Below are 24,989 nucleotides of genomic sequence, written 5' to 3'. Positions count from 1 at the left end.
GACTAAACTAAATAAGTAAGAATACATAAACTAAGAACATAATAAAGATATAACAAATGGTTGATAATAATACAATTTACCCAACAGGGGTTCTCTGCCCTATCATTATAAATACAGAAAGGAGTTTGGTAACATGTGGCTTAAACTTTAGTAGTGTGTTTTGGTTAGCTGATACTAAAATTAGTTTTGTACATCTGCAAGGTGGTAGATCTGTAATGCTGTGGGAATGTTGGCCCCAAATTTCTGGAGTCTCTGTTACAATAAATCACATAATTAATTTCTTCAAATATCAGAATGTTCATAATAATTGCTAGACTGAACCAGAAAACTGAGAATGGATAATTGGATCATGCAATGGAATAAACTTATGGTAAAAAGAAAAAAAAAAGCATAGAAATGGTTCAGCAGACATGGAATGTTGAACTGTTTCCACTTGCTAAATTTATTTTTTTATTATTATTATTGTAAACTACTCATCAGTGTTAATTGAACAAATTAAGTTAATTAAGGCAAGTTTGAGAATCTTCTCAAACTAAACTGAGCTTTCTAATTACTTTTATTCTTATCAGTGTAAAATACATCAGTTTTTAATCATAGCTACTCATCTGCTGTTTTTTGCCTTTTTCTTCAGAACCAAATTCGTGAATTAGAAGGGATTCCTGTCATCGCTGGCTTCCTTTCTGATCCTGCCCCAGAGGTTAGAGTGCAAGCTCTGAATGCTTTAAATAATTTGTGCATGAACATCCAGAACCAGGAGCAAATAAAGGTATGTTGCTGCAAACATTACACCACACAACAGCTAAGTGACTTTAATGAGGCTCCACTTGATGTGTTGATGTCGTTTTATTCTTCTATTGAAGCTTTATGTGCCACAAGTGCTGGAGCTGATTGAAATGTCGGCAGTGAACTCTGACCTCCAGCTGGGTGCTCTGCGGCTGCTGACGAACCTCTCGGTCACAGACAAACATCAGCATTTGCTGAAGGGATCGGTCACTCTTTTATTGTCTCTGCTGGTTGTCAGCAGTGAAGCATTACAGGTTCGTGGAATTGAGTTTAATCTTTAATCAGCTTTAAAAACACACGGAGCAACACATCGCTGTCCAACGGTCATGACCAAGAGGAAATCTGTGATTTTTACTTTTATTTTGTACCGTTTCTCTTTCAGGTTCAGACCTTGAAAGTTCTTGTTAATTTATCATCTAATCCAGATGTGATGGATGACATAGTTCAAGCTCAGGTACTCAGTTTTTATCCTCCAGTCAGTAGGCATATCTTTCTGTAAAAAATGCATCAAAACAAACTGACTTCTTTACTCTTTGCTTTGGGACCCAGGCTCCTGCCTCTGTGCTGCTTCTCTTTGATGAACGAACGTCTCCGGCCGTGCTGCTGCGACTGCTAACCTTTGTAGGGAACTTGAAGGCCTGGAGGCCCTCTGCACAGGTGGCTGACGAACTTAGACGAAAACAGGACTGTCTGTTCCTGGTCATGCTGGATGAATCCTCCCAGCTGCACGGCAAACTTGTCCGGCTGCTTTCACACCCCGCTGGGGAGATTCAGGCCCAAGTAGCTCGTATATTGACCTAGACCTTCCCTCCTTCCCTCTGCCAGGCTCTTAGTCTTTAAACCGTTCCTCTTTGACATTAACTCTTGTGGACTGTGCTGTAGACTCCTGTGGAAACTCAGCAATACTGTTTTTCTTTAGTGTTCCTTACATCAGTACTTTAATTAGTAATTTAAAACTTAATTCAGTTTTATCTCAGACACTCCAGTTTTCTACAATCTTGCTATGTATAAGTAAAAACGATCCCACCGTTTGTTCAGCATGTAAATACACAAATTTTAAAAGACCCACCTCTTGTTTTCACTTCTGAGTTTTTATAAGAAATCTATTTTCCTTAAAGATCCGCAGATAACTTCTAAAATGATTCTTATCGATCTCAAAAGATTCAGGTGAAATTTAAGAAGTCAAGCCCAACTGCCAAACGTTTATATGCTATATTTCCTCTGTGCCCAACCCTCTGTAGCTCAGAGAGGCATCTTAGTCTCCAGTCATAAGTTTAACTTCTAACGGATTATGTACATGACTTTTAAGAAACTCTTTTTACTTAATAAAAGTCTGAGTTATCAGGATATCTAGATAACAGAAGCTTTTCTCTGTTTGGTAGGCAGAAGCAAACGTTTAAACAAAGCTGCTGACTATTTGTTCTGCAAATTTGAAAGCCAGGATCTTAGTGAATCATGAAGATATTAAAGTTTAGCCACTGCCTCCACCGCAGAGCGGAGCTATGTGTCGTCTGTTAGTTATAAACCTGGATGAACTTTGAACCACAGCTGCCGGACGAAAGTGCTTGCGACGTTAAATACTTGAGCACGTTTAAGTAACGGAGCCTCCAGTAGGCGGCAGGAAGAGACTTGAACTGCAATGCAACTTATCGTGAAAGTTGAGACGCAGCTTGGAAATGTTGGACCGCTTGGTCCAGATGCCATGATTGTTTATTAGCTGTTTATACGTAACATGGTTATTTATCCACAGCAGTGACGAATGTGAACTACAGGTTTTGTTATCACACAAATCTATGCACTAGTAAGACAGGTTGTGAGGGAGCCATCTAAATATTAACCGGACCAGAGGAAGTGCTTAAGAATAGTATTTTGACAGTATGGCACTACATGTGGAATGTTAATAGCTGTGTTGAGTCTAGATGTTGAGATATGCTGCACTTTTTTTTTTTTAATGTTCGGACATCTGTTTATTGACCTAAAAATCTCAGGCAACTATGGTTTACCAAAACTGAATGGTAGGATGCTGATTGATTATGACACAGTTTGTATTTATTAACTAGTTCATTTGTTGTTTTTCCCTAACTAGAAAATGTTTCTCTTTAAATTGTTCAATAAATCAGAAGTGAGACATTCAAGTGTTTTTATTGTGACTTGTGACCTTATCTGAACATTGAGGGTTTTTTTTGCATGTTTTGCTTTGCATGTCACCATCTGGCAAACTATACTAACAGAAATCAACTGCAAATGTGAATCCAGCATTAGTCATTATTGTCCAACATGCATCAGTACAAACTGAGGAAGTTCACTGTGGTGAAAGTTTTCTTCTCAACTCTTTCTTTCAGTGATGAGTAAATGAAAGTGCACCCTTAAACCATTGTAGGGTTTGAGGGCTAACATAAAAATAGTGCAGTGCTATATTTGGCAGAAAAACAAACGGCATATCGGCACAAACAACTTGTAGCAATTAGTGAATAGAAATCACCTTCCAGCTCTTCTGCACGCCGAATATATTGGAGCCAAATGTGAGGGAATCTGTCAATCAGCTAAAGTTAGTCCTAAACTGGGTCATGAAGCAGGCGACGCGGCTTCAAATCCACAGGATAATTGCTCCAAAACAGACTCTGTGATGCAGAAGCCCAGACGATAACCTATAAAAGCTGTAGCAAGGTCTTAATGGAGCAAGGTGCTAAAAAACAGAGCCACAACCATGTGAGGGGATGTCAACGTCACGAACAAAGAACGACTGCTTCACACGTTTCTGGTGTTCATGAGGTGTGCTTACTTTATCGCTAAAGGCTTTCATCTTGCTGTGGTAAATGTTTGTCGAATTAAGTATTTTTGCATTTTAAATAATTTTAGAGCTTAGTAAAGACCAGCTAATTTTAATTGTTTTGATATACAATTCTTGACCTGAAAGAGGCGTTACTTTGTTTGCTATAACTTTGCTGTCTAATGCAGTGATTCTCAATCTCTTCATGTTTTAGATGCATCTCTACAAAAGCACCTGATTTAAAATATTGCATTATCCCTTCAGAATCCCTGCAGAAGTTCTCTATTAACCCGATAAATATAAGTGGTGTTTGGCAGCAGAGGAACAAACTAAAACATGACAGGATGGAGAACAGCTGATGGTCTGTCTTATGAGCAGCAGTACAGCCGGCCCACCACACGATGGCGCCACACATCGTGGTGCTCTCAGCTGTCTCCACCAGCAGATCTGGAGGAAATAGTAGCTTTTTTTTGTCTGGGTTTGTTTTTCTTTTCTTTTTTTTTTTGTTAGTTAATTTTCAAACCTTGTGTTCAAACCTTGCTGCAACCTTGAAGACACACAGCAGCCAGAAACTGTAAGTTTATAATTACCGGTCAATATGTGATGATCTAGAGAGGGCAGCCAAATGTCTGAGTAAAAGTTAGGAATTTAAAGTTCAATACTTTCACTTTATTCCCATTTAAATGACTTTTAGTTGACCTCTAGCTGTCATTGCCTAGGCCTACTGCTAACCTCAGAAATTTTGGTTACATTATCCTTTGTTACAATCAAGTCAATTGATTTGATGCTAGTTAATAAAACGTGGGAGCCCAGCTGATTGTGTCAAGTCAATAACTCTGCAGCCAGTGGTGTTTTTAATATGGGTGCCAAGTTTTCTATTGTTTAATTCAGTTCAGAGGGGAGTAGCCAACCTTTCTCATTTGTGGCCTCCTCCAGTCACATGCACTCTCTTGGATCAACTTTACTAAGTTTACTTCTCTACATTTTCTCAATTTGTGGAAAACGGTTCTCATTGTGGTTCACTGGAATTAGAAGTCCTTAAGTTTGCAATCTGGTTCTGAATTTCTTCAGATTGGGTCATGGCGTGTTACTTTTTGCTTTTTGAGGTCCAGTCTACTTCGGGTTCCATTTAAGTAATTTAAATCAGAAATAAGATGTGGCTAGAAAAATAGTTTAGCTTTCCAAATAGTTTAACTCCAGTTAAAAAGGAGGATGTTTTTGTTTCTGTTTTTTTCCCCTAAATGTGCTTTGCTATTTCCCTCAAGGGAAATAATCATTGGAAAACTGCATATTGTAGGTTATTTTTTTATAATAAAAATATTTTAATCTGAAGCTAGAAAAAAAAAAGAAATCAAGTGAACATATTTTCTTACAGCACCGAATAAACCATAATTTAGTTAAATGAATCAATAATAATAATTGACCCGTTCGTTTGGTGTCACATGACACCAAACATCTCATTTTGCTTTTAATGTTTTTAATACAAATGCGCATATCTCCTCCTTTTCTTTTTAGTGATTGATCAGTTTATCTTAGGTACAACATTTAAAATAAATATTGTATCTGAAAAATAGATATCAGTAAAAAAAAATCGTCAAAAGTCTTTTTTTAAGTGTTACGGATTCAGTGGAGACGCGCCGTTGTGTTTTTTTTTCAGTCTTTGTCTCCTTTCCTTTCTCCCACTCCTCCTCTTCCTCTCTCTGTCTCTCCTCCCACCCAACCTTCCTCCTCCTCCTCCTCCTCCTCTTTCTGTGAACAAACGTGATGACCAGATCATCCGGACTCCATCACAGTCAGAGAGCGGATCTCAGAGTTCACAGCGGAGAGACATTTCGGATTATGAGCCCAGTCCACTATGAAAACCCGCAGCGTTAGGCACAAGTAGAAGAAGAGAAACCCGCAGCTGTCACCCCATCAACGCGTCGACATGAACGGGACTGCAGCTGCCACGGGCGGGTCGGCTTCTTGCCGCTTCGCCCACTATTTTGTCGTGTGTGGAGTGGACACTCAGACGGGCCTGGAGCCGGACGATGGAGCGGGTAAATACGCCAGATTTCATTTAAAACATGACGACATAAATAAGATGCCATTTTCAGTAAGGCTCTTTTGGGCTTAAAATGTGTTTTTCTGCCTGCAGAGTTGAGGGTTGTATGTGTGGATGCCCTATTTTGCGAAGGAAATATGCCAATGTTTATGTAACAAATACTCAGGATCTCTCTCATACAGTGCTTTTTGAAAATATCCCTACATGTTTCAAAATGTCTGAGGAATCAGAAACTCTAATGGATCTGAATCAGTCTGCATGGATTTACAGTGTCAGTTCATTTCTGTTTTTTTTTATTCATGTCCTTTTGTCTGACCCTGCTTGAGGAAAACAAGGCGCAGTTCTCCTCACATTTTCATCATATTTCCAAAACAGCGGCGCGTTAAGAGGAGTCCAGAATATATGTCTCAGTTTTTCTGCAAGTCATCCAGTTACACACCTGATTCAGGAACAGTAGAGAACAGACAAACAACAACATCCTGTCCGGCACATTAAAGCTGGAACACAGCTGGAGAATCGAGGCCAGGAGGTTCAGGGTTCAGGCAGGACGAGCGAAACCGTCTGGATCGTTCTGTTCTGAGCAGAAAATAATCCATGTTGTGGCTTCTTTGCATCTGTCTGACACGAACCTGGAATTTTATCATCCAAGCCAAATTGGTCATGGCCAGATTAGGATGGGAAAGGAGGCGACTGGTTGGCAGAAGCAGTGGGGGACATGTTCTGATTTTGTTCTGGTTGCTGATGTTCTCCCTGCGTCCTGAAGGCTTAGTAAGGAAACGGAGCCGAGTGTGTTAAACAAGACAAACGTCATTTCCAGGTTGTAGTCCGAGAGCAGCAGACAATAGTCACACCCCGTCCTCCTCTCCTTCTCTCTATTAGACTCATTTAGAGCAACTCCTCAGGGGGAGAAGGTGGCTATGACATGACAGTTTTGGTGCCAAGTTGTTAATGTAACACAAGCTGGTTCTCAATTATGGAAAATCCTTATCATTTGGAACACTGTTGCTATCGGCATTAAAAAGCAAAATGTTCATTCTTTCCAGATAAAATGTTTCTGTTTGTATTCTTACGAATGTCACGTTCAAGTTAATGTGTCATTTCTCTCCTCAAGTGTCTCATCGTACAGCAGCACAGTATACAAAATCTGATAATTATTACTGAATGTAGATAAGAACACAGTAAAGAGTGACCACACGGACATTTGGTCCAAAGAAGGCAACTTCTGCTTTGAGTTTAAAAGCTACAAATTAACTCATCTTGGGTTTTATCTTTCTGCAAGACACGCTTGTAGTCTGCTAAGTGATCTGATTTATTAATCTTTAATGGTGCATATGGCTGAGTATTATTCTAACAACAGATATGCAACCCATATTGTCCAACAATTACACCAAGAGAAGCTTAGAGTCGATTGGGTTGGTCTGAGCGCACAGCCCTGTGGTACTCCATAGTGCAGATGGAAGATTTATTAATAACATTGGCTGGAATCTGTCAGACAAATATAATCTAAACCATCCTGTGGGTGAAATTCTTGATAAATGCTGCCTAACGCTGCGTTCAAACGCAGGAAGTGGGGGCATTACCATGGGCAACTGAAGAGGAAAAACAGGACACCACCAGTAGACTAATTAAACCCAATATGTTTTTTAAAGCTAGTGTAGTCTTGTCAGACTAATAAAAATAGTAAGAATTCCCAGTATTCCATATTTACAGTAAACCAAACAATTTGTGTTCCCCATATTGTGAAAATCACAGGGACAAAATAACTGGACGAATTGTTAGTTTTTGTCAACTACATTAAGGCCCAAATACAAACTGAAATGCATATTTAATTTTAATGCACAACATTTTAATAATGCACAGCTCTGCTGCAGATTTCTCCAAGCTCTGACTAACCCGTCGGTCTGCCCCCCTGCTGTGAGTGACCATCCCAGTTGGTTGTACATCTGAGCTCCCCCAATCTGCTTATGTAACCGCCTGCAGGCCGGGGAGCTCTGCTCCTTTCAAGGGATTTCTGTCTGTCTGTTTTTGTCCCTTTATACACATAATCTAGAGACCCAACGCTTAAAAACCGTCCTCACCTGTCTTGTACAAGCCAGAATGAGGTAATACTGTATCTCCTTTTGAGCGTTGGTGTAATTAGTGAAAGCCCACCAAGAGACAATCTGCTCTTGTTAGCTCCTCAATAGATGCCTCTGTGTTTTCTGCAGCCTAATCAAATTTCACATGACGCTGCCTGTTGGAATGCTGAACGGCCGAGGCTTCGGCCCGGTGGCGGTCGCAGAGGGGGGAGGGATGACATCAGTGCAGCAGGGTGAGATCTCCCTGGCCCAATGGAGCTGCTTTAAAATGTAAAGCTGACTGCAGACAGATGCCACCATTTGTCTAATAATAGATCTGATGCTGGTGTGCAGAAAATCCAGCTTGAGTTAAATATATTCTGAGACGTGGCGCTAATCTTTTAAAAAAAACAAACAAACAAACACAAAAAACAAAAGCAAAAAGAAAACTCCAAAATATATCTGTTTTGTCATTTGCTGGACGGATAAATATGTAATTCACCCAGTGCTTTTTGTCAGTGCTTTTTAAATGTTTTTCTTCTTATGTAAGATTTTATCATTCTGTGTTATGCCCACAATTATTCTGTACAAAAACAAAACTGAGGCGTAGTGAATATTCTTACTCGTAAAAACGTATCGTCTTTTTGTTACAATAAAATAGCACATTAAGTATTTTTATTGGAATTTTGAAATAGATCGACATAATTAGTGAATAACTTCAAACTGGAAAGAAAGGAATAGATGGGTTTTATAGAGTTTTTCAAATAGAAATATCTAAAAATTACTGCCTCTTTACTCTGATGCCCCTGAATAAAATCCTGAACAGAGTTTTCTGGTGTATAATCTAAGAAAAGACCAAAGGTAAATTCTCCGCTGAGAGAATTTCATTTTTACTCCTCAAATCTGTTGTTTATGGTGGAGAGAAAAAGAAAATCAAAGAAAACCATTTTGGTCATGTTTACAGTTTTTCACAAGTATTTTGTCAAAAAATAAAACCGACAAATCCTTTATAATCTTTGTTCTGTTTCCAATTAATAACTACATTTTGTCGATTCATCACATTGAAGTCTAAACACAAATTGTAATTGTAATGTCACAAAATGTGGAAAAGGGGTGAAAAACAGTTTTGCAAGACACTGTATGTGTTTGTGTGAGAGCTGGTGATTACAGCCCGACAGAAACAGATATTTACTCCTTCACTGAAACACTAAAACAAACCTCCTTCCTCCTCCCTGTGCTCTGACACACAGTCAAACACATCAACGTGTTCCTTACGTCGCCTGTGCCACCTCCTCAGTGGGAATGTGTATCAGGACTATAGTGGGTCGTAACCGCTCCAGCTAAAGGTGACGTAACTGATGACAAGCGCAAAAAGCTTCTTTATATTTTCTTTATTTTTTTATTGGTTGTCATGGCATCCATTATTGGCGGAAATGGATGCCATGGAAACACGGTGTCTTTCTCTGAGCCGAGCTCCCGCTCCGTTTGGTACCGTACGTAAAGAACCCAGACTCCCCCCGTTTTCTCATTGTTGCCTCCCACTTGACAGACTGACTCAGTCGAACGTGAAGCGGTGCTCTTTTTTTCTTTTTTGCTCCATGCTGCAGTTTCCTGTCTCAGGTTGCTGTGCGTCATTTTGTAGGCAGGTGAGGTGGATGTTTCTGAACGCTGAAGCGAGTGCGTCACACCTCACAGCAGACAGGAGGATGTTACGTTGCCACTAGAAGCTGATGTGCTTTAAACAGGCTGGAGTTTTTATGATGGGCTGTTTTTCAAATAAAAATATACCACTGGAAAGTGGAAGGAAAATGAAAGTATTTTGGTTTATTATTCACTCTGACCAGCATAAATCTACTGTATTACCTCTTTTCAGCTGTGTGTGTGTGTGTGTGTGTGTGTGTGTGTGTGAATATATAAAATATTCAGTTTATGCACAAGCGTCACTCTGAGAAAGCACAGAAATTTCTGCTGCAGAGCATAGAGGAGGAACAGTGTTGCATCCTTTTCCCCCCATCTGTCTATCTTCATTTTAATGAGTTACATAACCTTTACTGAAGACCTTCCTCTATATTCACAGCAGCATTGTCCTTGCTGTCAACAACAATTAAACTTTGTGTCCTTTCTGCAACAGAAAAGGGTGTCCTGTCTGAGTTCTGTCATGCTCCAATCTGTCCTGTTTTCTTTTCTGATTCAGCACAAATCAAGGCCAGATATTTTTTCTTGTACTGTTATAAAAACGGCCTTCCGCCTTTTCCCTCCGTCTGTCAGGTGAGAGCTTCGAGCAAAGCCCCATCCGGCGGTCCTTCAAGTCAAAGGTTCTGGTGCATTACCCGGAGAACATGGACAGGAACCCCTTCAACAAGGATGCTGTCAACATGGTGAGATGTTTGATGCGTTTGCCTGGACAGTGGAGGCAAATCGCTGTCGTCATCACAATGTCAATGTTGGCAACACTGCAATCTAAAAGGACTGCTTGGATGTAATGTTTGGTTGGGTGTCATAATCAAAGTTTCATGAATGCTTGTGAAATATTAGGTTCCCTTCTTCAGTAAAATGAACAACCTTTCTCAGTTGTCTCCAAAAATAAAACCTGATAACCTGTAACCCAGAAAACACCATATAAAGAACTAAAAAACAACAGCTAAAATAAATGCTAACTTTTAAATGTAGACAACAACAGAAAACTGTCTGTGAAATAAAACTATAAGTAAGATAACATCTTGAGTGTGTTTTAGGATGAATCTTATGAAGCACAAAAGGTTATCAAGACTTGTAGGGCTGCAATAAAGTTAAATCAATAAATGTTTCTGCAGCATAACTTAAAAAACTTCTTGATCAATGTGAGCCAGTAAAAAGCTTCACGTTCGGTATTACACTCAGATTTCGGTTTTAACTTTAAGCTTTTTTCTAACTCTGCTGCTTTCTTTGCGTCCAGCTCTGCCTGCCCAGAGGCCTGTCCTTCCGCACGCAGGTGGACAGCCTCGACCCGCAGTTCCACTCCTTCACCGTCACCTCTGACGACGGAACGCGCTCCTACGGCTTCGTTCACACCTTCTACGAGGAGGTGACGAGTCCTCAGATTATCACCGCCATGCAGACTCTCTATCAGATGCACCATGTGGAGCACCACTCCTCTTCGTCGGCCTCCTCGCCTTCTTCCTCCACGTCCTCCTCCGCTTCCACGCCCTCCGCCTCCAGCATGGACTCTCTCGCCAGCAGCTTGGAGGAGTCGGACGCAGAGTCTTTGACGTCTGGAGTTTCTGGCTGCCTGGGCTGCGTGGGCTCCTTCGACGCAGCGCGCGACACCCTGTACGTGTCCAAAGCCCTCTGCCTCATCACGCCGCTCCCGTTCTTGCAAGCTTCACGACAGTTTCTGGCTCAGCTTCACCAGGCCGTGACGTCCCAGACGGCTCCACCTCTCCCTCTAGAGAGCTACGTCTACAACATCCTGTACGAGGTGCCCCTGCCTCCACCAGGACGCTCCCTGAGGTTTCACGGGGTGCAGGGGCCCATCGTGTGCCAGCGGCCCGGGCCTGGGGAGCTTCCCCTGGGAGATTATCCTCTGGGAGAGGCTTTCTCTCTGCTGGGTGTGGACAATATGGTTAAACTACTTACCTGTGCTCTGCTGGAAACACAAGTCCTGTTGTACTCAAAAGGTAAATGAATAATTCAGTTTGCTGAATTTTTTATTTATTTTTTTTATAATATTAGAAAAAATAGAACCCAGAACAGGTTAATTTATCTGCTTGTCTTCAGCGATTTTATTTATACCTATCAGAAAGTTGCAAGCTAACTGAATATCTAAGCATCTGTTACTTTGAAAAATCAGACATCTTGACGTAGCTGGAGCTCAGGTTCCACACAGCTAGACTGCCAGATGTAAAAAAACAGGCAATGCTGAAATGTTATTGAGTGAAAGCCACAAACCTTCATACACCGCGGGATCACAAGGCAGATATGCATTATTTTGATGAAATAGAACTAAAGTTGTCTTAGCAGAAAAAAACTTAGTTTTAGTATTCAGTAATAAACGTTCACAGTTACATAAGGTAAGATACCGGCTGTTCATAACTTGTCAGCAGAACCCCACGCCATTATTTACAATACTTGGTCTAAAGCGTAAAAGCAGCATTATGTTTATGAAGCTAACTAAACGCTACATTTGATGAGAATTTGATTTTTAAAAGCGACGAGGGCGTCACTGACATCTGACCCACTCTCAGGCATTTAATGAGAAGATTTAATTATATTTCTTATCTGAAGTGTTGCTTTAAATGCTTCAATATTTTCTCTTTTATGGGTTAATAAAGTGGCCTACGCTATGCTAACAGATTTTGCCTTTCTGCTCCTCAGACTACCAGCGTTTGATGATGGTGGCGGAGGGCATCACCACTTTGCTGTTCCCATTCCAGTGGCAGCACATCTACCTGCCCATCATCTCTACTCCCCTGCATCACCTCCTCGATGCTCCAGTGCCTTTCCTGATGGGCATCCAGCACAGAAACGGAGCTCAGCGATCCTCGCTTCACCTTCCACATGAGGTAAAAAGGAGGCTACAAGTCTGATTTACATCTTTTCCTATTTTTCTGTTTGCAAAATATCTCAAACTCTGTCAAATTACATGGAGGATAATAGCATTTTTCATGTCTTTTCACAGGTTATCAGTGTGATTTTGGTCTGAGCTTTGACTAGGCCATTCTAACTCATGAATATGCTTTGTATTTCTGGCTGAACGTTTATTATCCTTCTCCTGTTTGAAGGTGAAACTACTCCCCAATCTCAAGTCTTTGTTTCCTCTAGCAGGCTTCCATCCATCTCTGCCTGTCAGTGCTTGAGGCACTAGGCCATTCATCCAGCTGGCTCCCATGTTTTTGACTTAAAAAAATGTTTAAAATTTACAGGAAATTTGAAAATATTACTTGATAGCTGTGCATTTTTATAAGACAGGAAGATTAATACCTGAACACCAACTATAAAGAATTAAAAAAGGCAATAATAAAAAAAAACCCTAAGATAAATTAACAATGCTAAGCCTTGTGGGGGCACAAGTAAAGCCTGGTGGCCCGCCAGGCTTGTAATGCACTGAGGGAAACCCTGCTGCCTGAAGAAAAACATTCCTGCAGCATGTTGCTGCCACCAAATCAGCATATTTGCTTTTTCTTGTTCAAGCTCAGATTGGACGGAGAATGTCTGCAAGCGCCAATTAGCTATTTCTTATTGGATTTACTTTGACTAGATCATCCTAATGCTTAAATGGTTTTAAGTGTATCAGATTAAATGTGGCTAAACGGTAATGCAGGACATCCTTTTCAGATATTTACCAGTAATAAAAATAGAAAATCATGCATTACTTTCCTTTGTGTTGGTCTTTACAACACAAAAATTACAAAAAAAACATTTATCTTTATGATTTAATGTGAAAATGTGTGAAAAAAAAATGAAATACCCTAAATGCATTTTAATTGTGTGACTTGAGAATCAGCTGATGTGTAAACTAACCACAATTTCAGGGTTCATATATACTCCTAAGGATCTGTAAATGTTTAAAATGAGGCATTCTCACAACCTTTTCCAGATCAGATATTTGCTCCCTGCAGCAGCAACACCCCCCCCCTGCTTCGCGCCTGTGATTGGCTCTTCACAATCCCTCGGAGCTGTCCTCAATTCACATCCTCGCCTGCATCTGAGATCGCTTTATGCTGCATGAATGTCTCGCTGAATCCTTTTTGAAGTCGCTCTGGCCCAGAAAGGAGGCTGCAGTAAGACGGCTCCGGGGGATGAAAGCAGAAATGAAGAGCCTGGCAAATCCGTAATAACGGGCTTTACTGAATAATTCATGCAAATGAGAGGCTGTCCAGATTTTTCTTTTTTAATATCATGAATCATACAAGTTTGGGTGTTTTTGAGTTTAAAGTGTAGGTCCAACAAACAGGGAAAACGTGTTTCACATAATGAAGTGAAGGCTGGGAGGATGATGCTGCAGAGAGTTGAGTGTGACTCTTCAGTGCATCTCCCTGCATCCCTCAGGGTTTAACCGTCGGCCTCAGGTCACTGCTGAAGGTTGCATTGCTGCTGACTGCTGCTTACAGAGGCAGTATTTTAAATCCCCGCCTGTCTTTTCCTATTCTTTAGGAAATGTGCGCTCAGCAGATTTCTAAATTTTATCGCACAAGTTCCTTATTGTTGGAGGCTGACAGAAATATTTTTCCACAGTGTCTCCTGTTGCGGAGATAATCTTTCAAATGATTCAATCTCTGTAGCAAGAATGAATTAATGACATTTCTTCATCTCGCAGCCTAATTGGAGCTCAGCCACTTTATCTACATGATGTAAATCTGACTGGTTAACCCTATTATGCTGGCTGAGGCGCTCTGCTTGTGTCTTTCTTGCTCCCCAGGCCAATCTGTGTTTTGTGGACATTGACAGCCACTGTGTGGAAGCGCCGGAGGACCTGCCCCTGTTCCCAGATCAGACCGAGCTCATACAGGAACTGAGTGAGGTGCTGCTAAGTTTCGGGGTCCCCCCACGGGGAGGAGTGACGACGACGACCACCACAGGCTCTGCATCGGCGTCGCCACGCCTGAGCAGCCTGGTGCTGGAGGACCTGATGGAGGACCGGAGGAACGGGAACCTCGGAGGAGAAGAGCTGGCGGCGCTGGAGCGGCTCCAGGCTCTGGCGAGGAGATGCGGAGGGGGAAAAGTTTCAGAGGGAGGAAAGACGCTGGGACACGTGTTTGAGGAGGAGGAGGAAGAGCTGAAGGCTGCAAAATTAAATATTCAGCTGAGGGAGGTGTTCGCCGTTCGTTTCGCCGCCATTTTTGGCAGGTATGAGGACTTTATTGTCAACAGCGCCATGGATTTGGACTCGTGGTTGAACAATAGAGATGGCACCTGCAGCTTTGACAAGGTACTTCTGCAGATTCCTGACAGCATTGCTGAAACTGATGCTTCCATCTCGTTTACTCGCTAAAATCTAGTTGCTTTCGTTGTTGCTTTAGGGTTCGTTCCTCTCAGTTCAGCCAGCGGCCCACTTGCACTTCTTGTCCCGATTCCTGGAGACCTCCATGTTTTCCTCCTTTGTGGATGGGAAGGTTGTGTCCCGCTGGGTGGACAGGGAGCCGCTGCAGCAGCTGTTTGACAGCCGCATGGAGCGAGAGCGACTTTACGACATCAGCGACGAGGAGTCCCGGAACCGTCCTTACAGGAAATGCACCACGCTCTTTGAGTCAGGTACTGTGAGGGAATTAGGTGATTAAATGGATTATTCTCTTAAAATAACCTTTCTTACATAATTGATACCCCTGTAATGTATGGGGGGTAAATCGTTTAAGTAAAAGATCAACTCAAAGAAATGCATTATAATAAAGGTAAAGAAAATGAAACATGATTTATTTTTGATTTTTTGCGAATGAGAACATGAAAGCTTCCAGAATCACTGTTTTGTTGAATTTACTCAAATGACATCGATCAGTCTTGTTGCTATTAGCTTTGTGTATTTAGAGAGTAAACAAGCTCAAAGTCTGTCAGATTGGATAGACGGCATCTGTGAACATCCTTTTGCCAACCCTTACAACACATTCTCGTTGACTTTTGGTATAAACTCTGATTAGGCCACTCTAAAAGCCTGCATACAAACACATGCCACACTTTTCAGATTTTTATTTGTAGAACAAACGGCTTTACTTTCATGGGTCTGTCACTTCAAAATCCTCCAAAATACGCTGAAGATCGTCTTTCCAAAGTGACTGAAAGAGGTGTGAATCCTTTATATTTTGATGTGATAACAGAAGTGCAAGTTAAAGAGCCTAATGTCCAGTTTTTATCATTCCACCTATAAATATTAGTGGGATATATTGATGGAGCGACAGGAGCAAAGAGGAGTGTCGTAGCCTTTTTTGTTTCTTGTATTTGTCAAAAATACATTTTAACTGGGTGATTCTCTCACTTTTCCTAATATTGTCTTAGTGGCATTTTGATTTTTTTCATAGGCAGAGCAATGTTTTTCTTTTGTTTGGTTTGTTTCCCCTGTAGAACCTGCATCAACTACAGCATGCTCTGACTTGTTTCAGCGTTACTGCACAAACTGCATTGTTTTCATTCCCATATCAGATTTTTTTTTTTTGCTTGTTTTGTTTTGAACATAGGGTGAGTTTGTTTGTTGTTGTTTTTCTCCCTGTGGTTCCTTGGAACAGTAAGTGCTGATGGTGTTTTGCATCTTTTTGTTCTTGCAGCTCAGGCCATCGAGCGCAGGCTGCTGAAGACGGACCACACGGCCATACACCCCCACCTGCTGGACATGAAGATCGGGCAGGGCCGGCATCACCCGGGATATTTCCCCAGACTGCAGGCCGATGTGCTTGCACAGGCACACAACACACACAAGTGAGCCTTTGGTTCTTTCTGGCAGTCGGTTGGGCTTAAAAATTGGGAAAAAAGTAATGAGACACTGGAAACGTATCAAATTTTAACACGGAAAATTTGCTAAAAAGAAGCTTCGTTCTAAAAACAATCGAAAACAGGTGTAGGAGAGCTGGGAAATCATCAGTTTGATTGTCCATTAGCTACATAGAAACACATCACTATTGTATGCTTAGACAAACATGGTCTAAATAAAAATGTATGCGGATTTATCCATTCTAAGCAGTGGATTTTATTATTTTCTGTGTCCTCCAGGTATTCCAGTCGCATCACAGCTTCACGCAGGACTGAACCCAGAAGGAGTGCTGCTGATCACTCTGGAACCGACGGTGAACCTAAACAGGTGCTGACACACACAGCTACGCATGCAGGGCTCAAAAGCTCGATCGTTTTACCTACAAGGTCATTTTCTTTGCTCCACAGAAACACGCATTCACAAGGAAAGCCTTCAGACAGTCGAAACTCCTCGACCCGTCGCCTCAAGCCATCTCTCAGACTCACAGAGAGTTTGTCGATGGGCTCTTGAGCGAGTGTCGTCTCAAGGTGAGCGCTTCATTCTCTGAATGGATGGAGGCTGATCATTTTAAGACAACAGATTGGAGAGTTTATTCCTATTTTTTTGTGCTTTCAGACTAAGCGGATGCTGAAGGAGAGGATGGGGAAAGAGTGTGTGGAGCTGGGTCAGGGAGAAGCCAACATCACCGGCCTTCAGGAAAACACTCTCATCCACGGTTTGTGTGATCTGCTGGAGAGGACCTGGGGCCACGGTCTGCAGATCAAACAGGTGAGAAGTAAAATCTGAGCGACCTCAAACATGATGCGTCTCATAGAGCTCTGACAGAGAAAAATGTGTTTGCGATGAGCAGGGAAAGTCGGCAATCTGGTCCCATCTGCTGCACTACCAGGCTGCTCAGGAGAAGATGGAGGCACCTGCTGATGTACCAGGTTGGAGCAGCACAACGTCACTGTTGTTCCTTCTTTATGTGTGCGTGCAAGTATCTGATTAAGAGGTTTTCTGTGTTTTTGTTCAGGATCCAACAGCTTGGATCAGAGGCTGTCTGACGACGGCCCTTTGCTCCTGAGAGGGTCGCTAATTCAGGACATGAGGTATTAAAAACAGAAATGTCTCATTATGAAAAGGAAATCCTGGAACTTGTTCAGACGTCTCATTCATACATTTGTTTTTATTATTATTATTATTATTATTATTATTATTATTATTATTATTATTATTATTATTATTTCTCAGGTTTATCCAAACCATGAGAGACGATCTGTCTGAGGTGGGACAGGCCAGAGCTTGGATCCATCTGGCTCTGGAGAAGAAAATGCTGTCCCAACACCTGAAAGAGCTGCTGACGCACCAGGAGCTGCTCAGGTCTCAGTTTACTGATATTTATTTGCCTGACGTGAAACGACCCAGATCAGTTCAACAGTTATAGAACAAGTGTTTTTAATGCTTTTTGTTGAGAAGCACATCAAAAAATAAACCAAACTGATCCAAAATGGCTGTAATAACGAACTGTGGGATTATGAACACCTACCTAATTGATTAATTGTTTCTAACAAACTACACACAGAATTTAACGTTGTGGTGAAGAGGGAGAGGCTAATATATGGTAATTCCACTTGTCATATAATTGGAACGTTGTGCCAAGTCTTTCGAATTTTACGTCATGTAATGTAATTTTTTGCATTTAGTTTATAGTCATGATAGTTTAACAAGAACCTTTAAATCTGCTAGCAAGCACCAAGTCAGGGATCTGCAACCTTTGCGACCACATAGGGCCACAAAGTCTACGTGGCGCTTTGAAAATGATAGCTTATAAAGTTTTGCAGCTTCATGCTATCAACATTTTTTCATTTGTAGTTAAATTAAAACTTAAAATTAGCTTCAGGTTTTAGAAATATGGAGAGTGTCCAAAACAAAACATTTCCTTCAGTGAAATTTGCAATGTTTATCAAATTTTAATAGAAATGTTTGTCATTTGGAGTCTAATGGCAATAAAACAAAAGGACATAAGAAGCAACAAACATCTCAGACCCTCTGAATAAAAGGTTCATAACAAGCTGGTACTCAACCAGTGTTAATGTATTACAGTCGGTGTGTTTAGTACTGTCTCACTGGAAGAGGTTCAATACTCTGCAATGTTTCAACCAAGTTTAATTAAACACATTTTTTCAGTTTGTTAGAAACCTTTTAAGTTGTGAACTTGGCCTAAGGGAAACCTGCCATTTTTGGCCCTGTTGGATTTGTTTCTTTTATTTCCGGTATTAACCACGAGCCAAAAACTGAGCTGTCTGCTGTGTCCTTACACTTTTACCATTAATGTCATTTACTTTCCCTGCATCTTGTCTGAGATTTTATTTTTATGCTCCCCTGACAGGCAGCTGTATAAGCCTCATGCATTCCTGCTCTGTGAGGAAGAGCGAGAACAGTTTCTGTACCACCTGCTCTCCCTCAACACTGTGGACTACCTCTGCTTTACCCGCACCTTCACCTCCATCAGTAAGTCCCGTTAAACCTGACATGCAGCAGAATTTACTGCCGCTCCCGTTACACTGAAGGACACAGAAAGAGTCCAGTCCTGAGCTCTGGGTTGAGCTTTACGACGTCCATCTCCACCCATCTGCCTTTACTGCCGTGCCTTTCAGCCAGCGTCCTTTTGGGACGTCAAAGACGACACTTTTGAATTTGTTTCAATGCTGTAAAGATTTATTGAGGAGCTTATAAATTGTATTTTGTGTCCTTTTTTTTCTTCCTTAGGTATCCCGTACCGCGTTGTTATAATTCCCATGAAGAAGCTGAGCATCGCCATGGCAACAGTTAACCCCTGGGTGTGCGTGTCAGGAGAGCTGGGCGATTCAGGAGTTAGACAGATCCCAAAGAATGCACAGGAAATCTTTTTCCAGGTTTGTTCTCACCCCCGTCCTTAAAACAGCCCAGAAAATCTAAATGTGTTCACTGCCTGTAAGGACAGAAGTTCAAATGAAATGTTTCATAAATATTTTAATAGGGGAGCAGTAGACGTCTGAGTACTCTGCCGTTTTGTGACACCGTTTCTGTGGCTACAGAGGGTTAAGATTTTTACTTTGCACCCATGAAATGTTCCTTAAAAATTAAAACTCACAGAATTTTTTCATCATTTTCAAGTCAGTGCCATTGAGATCCAGCGGAAATTTTTTTCTTCTGCTTTATTTCCATAATTGCGTAACTACTCAACCTTTTGATCTGCAAACTTTAATTATAATCTTTAAAACAGAAGCAGCGGCAATAAAAACTGTAGGAGTGCAAACGTAGCGGAGTTGATTGACAATAATTATTCTCTGTTTTGTGGGTGGAGGTACTTATAAGTTTATGCTAAAACATTTAATAAAATAGTGGCACAAACAAAATCTTGTCTAAGACAAACGAACATTTTCTGCTGAAACTGACAAATTATATGCTCAGGCAATTATTAGGATCATTACATTATTCACTACAAGCTCCTAAGAAAGTGTGTGTTTAATTAGGTCTGGCTTAAAAACATGGATTTAAATAATTGGCCAAAAAACGTCTTGTTATTCCTATAAAGCTGACCAGATGTTGTTGAAAAGCACCAGACTAATGCGACGGAGTTAAAAACATCAATTTCATTTGATAAAGACGTAAACTTTCAAAACTTAAAAATCTAGAAAAGGTATTCATTTAAATGATTTTATTTTGCCTCGTTGCACATTGCTCTTTTGGTTTCACTCCAAACGTAGGCACATAAAACGTTTTCCTGCAGCAGGCCTGTCACGCTGTGTCTTGGCTCCTTGTTTCAGAGTAAGAACCTGGGCCGGCTCAGCACGCTGCAGCTGGGAGTGCAGGAGAACTCGGGTCTCCTGGCCAAGTGTCTGATCGACTGTGTGGTGGTTTACAACGAGATCACGGGTCACACCTACAGGTGAGACTCACCGTCTGGTTTCATCCCTTCACTGAGCTCAGCATGGCTCTCCAGTTCTAATGAGGCTGTGAAACATGTGCAAAAAGCCTTAAAATAAAGTCATCTTCTGTTGGCGCAGCTCAGTCTGATCCTACAAAGTCCAATCTTTAGATTTATTCATCAGAGGGGAAAATTCTTGTTGCTTTGTAATTTTTACTTTTTCTTATTTAATCCATAATTTTGTTTCCTGGGACATAAACATGAGTTAAACACAGAGAACTAGATCCCACTTTAATATTAAAATGTAAGAAAAGTGAGCTCACCAAGTCTCCATAGCAACCATTAGACTCTCCCTACATGCCAACCGGCTGTCCTATCACCACAAAATTACAACCTGAAGGTTTACTAACAACCGTGCCACTGGTAATTTTGTTACAGACTATATGAAACAAAACATTTTGTCCTAACTCTGATGTCAAGAGAATGAGATTTTTTTCTCATCGTTTGTCAGTGTTAGATGGATTCATTTTAAGGATCCTGTCTGAACAAAGAGCTGCTCCATCACTTCATAACATAAGTAAATCCACTTTATCCTGCATCTAGTGCCTAAAAACAAGATGTATAAACATCTCACTAAATAAACTGATTAAAACAAATTTAGTCATATGACCCACATCCGAGGGAGACAAAAAAAATATATAAAAAGTGAAATAAAACTGTGTTTTCCTCCTGCAGGTTTCCATGTGGCCGATGGCTGGGGAAAGGCGTGGGTGACGGCAGCCTGGAGAGAGTCCTGATTGGTCAGCTGGTGTCTCCTGGAGCGGAGGAGGATGCCGGACGGTGGTCGGGAACTCCTCCAGAGCTGGCGTCTCCGTCTCAGAGCGTCCGAACGGTGCTGGGATCGCTCGGCGGCCGAACTAGTGCGTCACTGACAAAGAAGCACATTCTTTAGCACAAAGCCTGACCTACTTGTTTGTTTGTGCTGCAACAGACCAGATCATGCTCTGGTCACACCTTATTCCTCATAAAAACAGTAAAGACGCTCATTTTTCTGTGTTTGCCGTCAGGAATGCACTCCGCCGAGGTGCAGGAGGACCTGAGGGAGGCGGCCAACAACCTTGTTAAACATTTTCACAAACCTGAGCAGGAGGTGTGTTTCTGTGATAATGTCTTCATAACTGATGCATCAGTTTAACGCTGTAGTTAAGTTAAGCTTGAAAGGCTGACAGGCCGGTTAACTCACAGAGGAGTAGAAATCCTGGACGTGTTATTTTCCGCCTGAACGCGCTTCATTACCTCCATCAGTCAGCCTGGTTTTTTCATGCGTCGAAGAGGAAAATGCCACTTCTCTCAAGAGACACAAATAAATCTGCATTGATCTAAGTTAATTAAGACATTGTTACTGCAGATGGTTTTTAATTTCGTTAAGAGTTGTTTACACTGAGTTTTACTACAGTTTTTCTGCTGAGCAGCTTTTGTTATCATTTCTTCTTCCCCAGAGAGGGAACCTGACAGTCTTGCTATGCGGTGAAGGAGGACTGGTCCTCGCTTTGGAGAAGTTCCTCCTCCACGGGTTCAGATCCAACCGTCTTTTCCAGAGGAACGTATTTGTTTGGGATTTTGTGGGTAAGCCAGCTCTCCAATTATGAATTTGTGCATCTATTTCAACCAGTGGGATTGTTTCATCTTAGGATCCACGCAGCAAACGTATTATTTTTTTCTTCCAAACTGAAACTACTAACTTTTTTCCCATAGAAAAAGCAGTGGTTTCTATGGAAACCAATGACCAGATGGGCGACCTGCATGGATCGACGCTACCCAAGAGTCCGCCTTGTGACTTGCTGTGCCGCTACATCCATGCCATCAATTCTTCCCCAAGGAACATCGGGAAGGAGGGGAAATTTCAGCTGTTTGTCTGCCTGGGGATAAGGTTAGCTGACACTTTTTAAAAACAAATAGGTCAAATTTTGGCAAAGCAGCAAAATGCATAACAACTTAAACCATATGATACTCAAAAAAAAAACTGTGATAACGTGTTGCATCCTTTACTTCACTCTATACTATGTGAGAGATTCTGCATAATCAAACTATGACTTTCAAATCCACGAATCCACGTCCGTAATTTAACAATTGTCAAAACTTATTGCATTAATTGATTGCAAATTATCTTTTTAAAATTTAAATTTGAAGACGGTACATTTTTACGGCTGAGGAAAGTCAGATTTTGATGTCTCTACCTGTTTGACTTGAAACAAAAATAATACAACAAATAGCCAAAGCATGACAGAATCGAATCTATGAAGTAATGGCTTCTTCAAACTGTTTTATTATTGTTTTTTTCACCAAAACCTGGTTACCATCTCTGCAGGGACAGACTCCTGTCTCAGTGGTTCCCCCTGCTGGCTGAGTGTCCCCTGACAGCTCGGACGTACGAGGACGGCGCTCTGCTGCGGGATCGGGCTGCCCTGCACTCCCTCTGTCGCATCCTGCAAACCCTGAACGACTTCAGCATCACCCTGGAGGCGGCGCTGGTCAAAGGGGTCGACCTCTGACCCTGACGTGGAAAACACACGAGAGGGACGAGATGTATTCAGACTCTTACAAAATGTAACTCCATGATCAAAGGCGTCAGATGAAGACGCAGACTTTTCAAGCACCAAACATATCGCTTTGTTCACTGATGTAAAATGTCTTATATCTGCTCCAGGAAATAGTCCTGTGTTTGTCTACACTGTGAAATTCCTCCGGGAGAAAAGATCAGCTCAAACATGCAGGAGATATCTGCTTACATGATCCATCTTATATGACTTTAGATCTACTGTATCTACTCACTGCTGTGTTGCTTGCACTTAAAATCCTAACCTGCATGGCCAGAATCTTTTTGTTTCATTACTTTAGGTGTTGTAATCTGAAGTGTCATTGCTCAGGCCTTATTAACCGTCTTTTATTTGATATCTCAGTAAATATTGTCGTGAAAAGTAATGTTCTCCTTGTATAATTTAAGCATAAACAAATGTTACATGAAGCTCTTGTTATGGTGTCATGTCTGGCCTGTGTCTTGTTTTTTTTTTTTTTTTTTAATTTCAGTTTGAAGTCACATGCTAAGCAGAGTCTTGCTCATGAAAAGCCCCAGTTGGATTCAAGCTGGTGTCCTAATTGTGTCACTTCTAGTCCTGTTTGTCCCTCCATCAGGAATCCTCGTCGCCAATCTCTCTCGTTGTAAATATTTTTGCTTCATCAGATCTCTTAGAATTGCTCCAGCCGTTCAATCCCAATTGTTTTTATTTTTTATTACATATTGATACGTTTTCAGCGTCAGTGGGTCCCTCCATAGGCCATCTTTCTCATGTGAACTATAGACATGCTGTTTATTTGTCTTATGGGAATAACAGAGCACAGGTTTGTTAAAAATGTAAAATGTTAATGTTGCATTTAATTTAACATGTTAAAATGTAATCCTCTGCACTGTCCTGCAAGCATCAGTGTACCCCACTATGACCAAGTCTCTGTCATTTAAATACAGATTAGGAAGAGCAATAAGTTATTCATGGTTTGTGCTGTTGAGAAATTAAAGTTATTGACACAGCTGGTATGCTTTGATAAGTTATTGTCAACAAATCCTGAAACATACAACTCCTGGCATACAATATGGCATTGTGACAGTTTTTGTTGCAAAATAAAAAAGAAAAGAAAATCACAGCTATCATACCAGCCCTAATTCGTAGCTCTGAACATTTACAAAACAAAATTTGGCCTCTTTGCTGTTCTGTTTTTTTTTGTTTTTTTTCTCACTTAAGTGTTTGAGATCATCATAAAACAGTTGTTATGCCATTACCTTTTGTAATTTTTGGGGGTTGAGTTTCACTATCCACATCCTGGCCTGGTTACTTCCTGACCTGCTTGGCAGTATGAAGTAGACTAAATATCTCACAAAGCAAAATATTGTGATGTAATCTAAAGAAATTTTGGAACAAGTAAGAAACAAAGTCACTGATGTCTATGGTCTTGTAATTGTTACAGAGAAATAGCTTTGTAATTGTTACAAAACTATTTCTTATTTTCAGTCTGCTAAAAATATCCAGGAGGTCACAAAAGAATCACATCTAACATAATGATAAAATATATATACTGAGCCAAAAATGGCAAATAAATACTAATATTGACCAAAAGAAACAGAAAGGGACATCTCACCTTTACCCCCCAAAAAAACAAAAAACATTTTTATTATCCAAGACCTTTTTTCTGAGACAGAAGCAGACTTTTCTGGAAGGGATGCCCCTCTTAGATCTGGTGTAAAACAGTGTTTCAGTATATAACACGGTTTGCCACCATGAATTCATGTTGCTGCTGGAAAACTGAAGAGAATATCAAGTTTTTTGTATGGAAAATTTCAGCAACAAAATGCTTTACATAATAAAAAACACAATTAACAAATAAAAAGAAACATTACGCTGGCAGAACAAAGAGAGGTAAATAAAAAATGTAATCCAGATTAGAATTAATCCATGCAGAAGTTTATGTGACTCAAAGGCAGATTGGTGTTTAGCCTTGATTTAAAAGAACTCAGTGTTTTAGCAGTTTTGCAGTTTTCTGGAGGTTTGTTCCATATTGTAGGAGAAAAAAAATAAATGCCACTTTTGTTGTTTCTGATTCTAGTCTTGAACCGAAATACCTGAGTGGTATGGATGCACGGACAACAGGTCTTTAATGTATTTTGGTACAAAGTCTTTCTATGTGTGTGACCTTAAGCTCAAGGACATTTTGATTATGCAGCAGAATAACAATCAGCAGCACAACCCAAAAACATCTATTTCTGAACGGCTAAAAAAATTAATGTTTAAATCTGATTTAGGTGGCTTGTCCTTAAACAGGTTGTTTGTGCTTTGAAACCCGGTAATATGGCCAAATCAGAACAAATCTGCGAAGAAGAGTAAGAAAAGATCCTCCGCAGGGATCTAAGTTAACGACTCATTTCCAGTCGTTGTAAACACTTGATGGCAGTTTTTTGG

The 24,989-nt window shown here is 40.9% G+C and overlaps 2 protein-coding genes across 2 annotated transcripts in view; both read left to right on the top strand.

The window, feature by feature from the left end:
• The window catches only part of LOC103133818 (armadillo repeat-containing protein 10-like), a 3,908-nt gene extending 985 nt beyond the window's left edge, over positions 1 to 2,923 (top strand). Inside the window, exons 2-5 of the mRNA XM_016668224.1 lie at positions 598 to 766; positions 861 to 1,037; positions 1,166 to 1,237; positions 1,333 to 2,923. Coding sequence (XP_016523710.1) covers positions 598 to 766; positions 861 to 1,037; positions 1,166 to 1,237; positions 1,333 to 1,584 — 670 coding nt within the window. The 3' untranslated portion in view covers positions 1,585 to 2,923. The remainder of the gene's footprint in view (positions 1 to 597; positions 767 to 860; positions 1,038 to 1,165; positions 1,238 to 1,332) is intronic.
• A 2,354-nt stretch (positions 2,924 to 5,277) lies between these two features.
• On the top strand, positions 5,278 to 23,570 carry LOC103133714 (DENN domain-containing protein 5B-like). Its single transcript, XM_007545582.2, has 21 exons — positions 5,278 to 5,592; positions 9,923 to 10,032; positions 10,590 to 11,310; positions 12,008 to 12,195; positions 14,052 to 14,561; positions 14,653 to 14,884; positions 15,886 to 16,036; positions 16,328 to 16,415; positions 16,496 to 16,615; positions 16,704 to 16,856; positions 16,939 to 17,017; positions 17,104 to 17,179; positions 17,322 to 17,450; positions 18,460 to 18,581; positions 18,840 to 18,985; positions 19,880 to 20,001; positions 20,716 to 20,900; positions 21,048 to 21,130; positions 21,480 to 21,606; positions 21,736 to 21,910; positions 22,349 to 23,570. The coding sequence occupies exons 1-21, from the start codon at positions 5,481 to 5,483 to the stop codon at positions 22,530 to 22,532; spliced, it is 3,813 nt and encodes a 1,270-aa protein (XP_007545644.1). The 5' UTR covers positions 5,278 to 5,480; the 3' UTR covers positions 22,533 to 23,570.
• Positions 23,571 to 24,989: the final 1,419 nt, after the last annotated feature.

Source organism: Poecilia formosa, unplaced genomic scaffold (genome assembly GCF_000485575.1).
Source record: "Poecilia formosa unplaced genomic scaffold, Poecilia_formosa-5.1.2 Scaffold13, whole genome shotgun sequence".
In the NCBI taxonomy this organism is placed as follows: domain Eukaryota; kingdom Metazoa; phylum Chordata; class Actinopteri; order Cyprinodontiformes; family Poeciliidae; genus Poecilia; species Poecilia formosa.
Note: the sequence above shows the minus strand (reverse complement) of the source record. Positions and strands in the feature narration are given on the sequence as shown.

Bases quoted from the DNA above. Each gene is read 5' to 3' on its own strand.
- LOC103133714 (XM_007545582.2), top strand. From the start codon at position 5,481: ATGAACGGGACTGCAGCTGCCACGGGCGGGTCGGCTTCTTGCCGCTTC. The intron at 5,593-9,922 runs GTAAATACGCCA...TCCGTCTGTCAG, and splicing joins GGAGCCGGACGATGGAGCGG to GTGAGAGCTTCGAGCAAAGC. The intron at 16,616-16,703 runs GTGAGCGCTTCA...TTGTGCTTTCAG, and splicing joins TGAGCGAGTGTCGTCTCAAG to ACTAAGCGGATGCTGAAGGA.